The following is a 4,269-nucleotide window of genomic DNA, read 5'->3' on the forward strand; positions in this document are numbered from 1 at the left end:
GTGAGTAGAAGGTTTTGATTTTATAGTCCACAAAGCATTAGGTGCTTTAAGGTAAAGTGCATGATTAGAGGGGTTATTACCCAAAATATGTGAGACTTGGAGAACTTTTCGGATAGTTTGGATGTCATTTTGGGGTTCATGTTTGCTGGAATTTCATATCCACCCTTTGTGTTAACTAAACAAAAACACCACTATCTATGGAAGCTACAGCTTAATTTGAGAAAGAACATGGATAATTATGGTTTTATTATTGATATATTTATCGCAACACTCTTAAAACTCGAACGCCATCTAATATCTCTTTTAAAATTCTTTTTCCTCACGCTTAATTCTCTAGAAGTATACTTCATCTCTCACTATTTCTCATTCCGTCAAAGGAACGTTAGAATAGCCTGCGATGCTATATATGTCGTTTATATTATAGAAGATTAAAATAAATTAATTAAGATAACTGTTATTGTCACTCCAAAAATCTAATCATGCACTCTTTATAAGAGTATGTTTCTTTCTAAATATAAAAAGTTTAGAGTGCACAATTAAATCTTTAGTCCTAATGATGGTGTGCTGAAAACGAAGGGATGAAGGAAAGTGGTGGGTCTTTAATTAAGAAAGCCCCATCGACATTAATAATTTTTGGAAAACCAGTGGGAGGTTTGGACTCCTGCCACCGGCTGATAGAGCGGCAAACAACCAAGTTAGGGCCTTCATACTTACCATTCCACAGAAGCTCATTCCTTGCCCTCCAAATAAACCATAGGAGCATAAGGAAGCACTCGCAATCACAATTGGACGAGCTACTTGAGGTGAAGGAGACCCAATCCATACGGACACGTCAATCTAGTGCCGTATCCTGTATCCAATGCAGTATGGGTTACGCGTATCAAATTAACACAATAATTATTAGATAAAACAGAAAAAGATGTTTTAGAAAAAATTATTTTGAAAAAAAACTCTCTATCCATACAAAAACTGAAGAGTTCAAGAGAGCAATATTTGTGATTCATATATTAGGCGTATTGTTGGGATATATAGGGTTTAGGCGTATTATTAGGCGTATTGTTGGGATATATATTAACTGTTGTATATTTTAAAATCCAAAACGATTTTATTGTGAAGATAAATACAAAACACATGAGTCGCCTAAAATTTATCAAACATAAGGTATATAATCCTATAAATTATGTTTTTTTTTAACAAACGATATTATCTACACTAAAAGATGGGGATGAGCTTTGCCTCACAACGAACTAACAATACTATGGTTCGGCGAGAATCGAACCTAAGATCTTTCACTTATAAGTGAAGAGGAAAATTACTAGACCGTACCTAGTGCTAAGTAGCTTAAACTATGTTTTATTAGAAGTCAATCAAAACTAGCTAGCCCAAGGTCACATTGAAATCTTTCCAGGAACCCTCACAGTTCACATGGTTAGTCCATTTCAAACTCGATGTCTGGTTCGAATTCGATAAGCTTTTGAATTTCTTCCAATCATGAATCACCGCCGTCAGATCAGCCACCTTGGCGCTTATAGTTCGGCAGCAATTGGCATGAACCGTCGTGACAGCTTTGAAGTCCTTGCTGACTTCACAGAAGCCACTGAAATAAAGTGTGTCTAAAAATTTCACACTGAGGCCTAATTCTCTGAAAACACCTTCATGCATCATGCTGTCTAAAACATCCTGCTCTTTCACTCCGGCGGAGTTGTTCTTCCTGTCGTACCACTTTTCGAATAACGAAATTGTTCGGTTGTTGGATCTGACCATGTAAAAGCCTGTGTTGATGGGGTTGGATTCAGACCATTGATCCCCATTGAACTTATCAGCAGTGATTTGAAGATCCATGCTTTCATTGAAGCTATTTAGCCTTGGAAATGGATTCCTTAGCCACATCACATCTATGTCCTGGAATTGGAAATTGGAAATTGGATATATATATATATATATATATATATATATATATATATATATATATATATATTTAAGCTAATTTGAAGTCCAATTTAGAACTATAAACACAAAAATAAGGTATCATTTAAATTAAAACATATTACTAATTGAATTTTTACGAGGATATGGCATGTTATGATGTCAGACATTATTTCACAATACGATGATGATCAAATTAATTATGTTGAGAAAGCTTACAGTGAATACGAAACTGTAGCCCCACTTGAGCAAATCTTTGAGGAAGAGAGTTCTCCTCCACATCATCTTAATAAATTCCTGTGACATGTAGAGTTTCTCAGCCTCAAAATTGGCGTGATCATCTGCTTCGAGTTTGTAGCAGTGAAGGTGGAGAAACCTACAACGTTCGAAAGATGTTTGGTCGACCGCAACAAGAAGTAGGTGAGAAATCAAGCCTCTGGTGTCTTCTCCAAGCCAGAACCCATCTAAAAACAAATCAAGCATTGGCTTATCTCCTTCTACATAGGCCTTATTTACAATTGCAATTATCACAGTCTTGTCTGCCATGGAAGCCTCGGATAAAGCTGATTCAAGCGCATCTGTATAATTTCTTGTGTTGCTCTTCAAATTTAATATGAACAGATTAATCACCATAAAATTATAGATCAAGCAAAATAAAACAACAAAACAAAAGTAGAAAAAGATGGTTGATATTACCTGGGTAGAGGGCTTACAGTATTGGCTAGACTGGAAGGCAAACAGTGGTATCGATCCATCTGAGGTCTGGTTGAATATAAAAAACAGTACCAAACCAGCAAAGAGAAAGCATAATATTGTAGCATGTCTACTTTCCATGTCTCAGAACCCTTGATTAGCTAATTAAGGTGTGATTAGGGGCTTATTGTATTATATGCTGGCTTAATTTCTAAACAGTATCACGGAATATTGTAGTCTTCCATCCATAAAAACTGAAGAATTTCACGAAACCACCGAGTCACGCATTTTGCGACTCACAGTAATTAGGAATGATATTAGGGGGATACACTGTTTGTTTTAAATTCTGAATACGATAACTTTAAATTTGAAAAAGGTTTAGCTATTAATTACATGAATATATATCAACACAAAAAAGATAAAAAGAAGGGCCTTACCTAACTTCTGGTTTTCGGTCCTGGAATTTAGGCCTTTTGCCCAACTAATCTTATCCCAACTATAACACTACAGTATCAGATAGGGAATTGTTATTAGTAGCTAAACTTTCTATATTATCAAAGAAAAATACACTTATAGGAGTGTAGAATGAGATTTTTGAAGTATCAATAATATTTCCCTATCAAATATAGCAAGGACTAATTCTTTAAACCCATCTTTTTAGTGTATCCAATTTCAGTAAATTTATAAATTCTGATTTTTGTCAAAATCTCAAGTTTATTTCCCTCATCCAAACCTAATGTAAAATTCTCTACATGCCAACTTTCTCAGAGGTCAAACACCTAGTGTTAGAGTTCAAATCTTATGCACCGGTTTTGTGTGTGACATCTTTGTGGCTTCTATCATTGATTGACACGTCTTAATAAACTTATCACTGTTAACTTTGTCGTCATAAACTTACACATGTATTAACAAATGATATAGGCCAAAGAGAAGTCACACACAAAATGGTGCACAAGATTTGATCCCATACAGCTTCACATGGGCATGATGTGGATTGGACCTCTTGATGCTCAATTAATTAAAAGTTTGGTGCTATTTATAGAACTCTTTTTTACCTTCCACATATTCTATTTATTTAGAGCATCGAATCGAATGAATTACAAAAAAGAGGAGATGATAGAAATTACATGGAGTGAAAAGGGGTGTGTGGATGACGTCACTCCATTAAAATTGAGTATATAAAGTTAAAGGCCATTACAAAGTTTTAAAATCCCAATTCATAAATAGTAGAGAAAAAATATTTATCAAACATGGGTAAAATAATAAACTAACCAAATTAAAATAGAAACAAAAAATCTATGTTTCTAACTCCTAGAGTCCTAAACTATTACCACACTTGGAAGAAATATAAATAATAGAAAAGTAAAAATAGCATAACCAACCATAAAATGAGATAGTTCATATCAATATTCATCTCCATGTTTACATATAAAATCATTACTTGATAAATCTGGTATGATCTAATGACATTGAGTCTATACTTTATTGGAGGAGGTAATGAGTTCAAGGGAATACAAAACAAAAATTGTTACTTAAAAATACAACAATCATTTATTTATAATTAAATGGCTTAGTGACAAACAATATTATCCTTAGTGGGTTTATCAGTATTGCATAAATAATTTTAAAACAAAGTTATTTATGTTGTGA

The 4,269-nt window shown here is 33.9% G+C and overlaps 1 protein-coding gene across 2 annotated transcripts; it reads right to left on the reverse strand.

Moving 5' to 3' along the window:
* Positions 1-1,146: 1,146 nt before the first annotated feature.
* Positions 1,147-2,973, reverse strand: LOC126628150 (uncharacterized protein At1g28695-like). Of its 2 annotated transcripts, none has more exons than XM_050297737.1 (3): positions 2,623-2,973; positions 2,146-2,526; positions 1,147-1,902 (listed from the first exon to the last, which is right to left on the reverse strand). In XM_050297737.1, the coding sequence occupies exons 1-3, from the start codon at positions 2,758-2,760 to the stop codon at positions 1,378-1,380; spliced, it is 1,044 nt and encodes a 347-aa protein (XP_050153694.1). In that variant the 5' UTR covers positions 2,761-2,973; the 3' UTR covers positions 1,147-1,377. The 2 variants fall into 2 exon arrangements, with proteins under 2 accessions (XP_050153694.1, XP_050153695.1); XM_050297738.1 differs by having other exon boundaries at positions 2,640-2,729.
* Positions 2,974-4,269: the final 1,296 nt, after the last annotated feature.

This window comes from Malus sylvestris, chromosome 7 (genome assembly GCF_916048215.2).
Source record: "Malus sylvestris chromosome 7, drMalSylv7.2, whole genome shotgun sequence".
Lineage (NCBI taxonomy): Eukaryota > Viridiplantae > Streptophyta > Magnoliopsida > Rosales > Rosaceae > Malus > Malus sylvestris.

What these genes read in the sequence shown, in the direction of transcription:
- LOC126628150 (XM_050297737.1), bottom strand. Translation starts at nt 2,760, where the DNA reads ATGGAAAGTAGACATGCTACAATATTATGCTTTCTCTTTGCTGGTTTG. An exon ending in ACTGTAAGCCCTCTACCCAG is followed by an intron (nt 2,527 to 2,622) that starts GTAATATCAACC and finishes TTAAATTTGAAG; the next exon opens with AGCAACACAAGAAATTATAC. An exon ending in GCTACAGTTTCGTATTCACT is followed by an intron (nt 1,903 to 2,145) that starts GTAAGCTTTCTC and finishes TTCCAATTCCAG; the next exon opens with GACATAGATGTGATGTGGCT.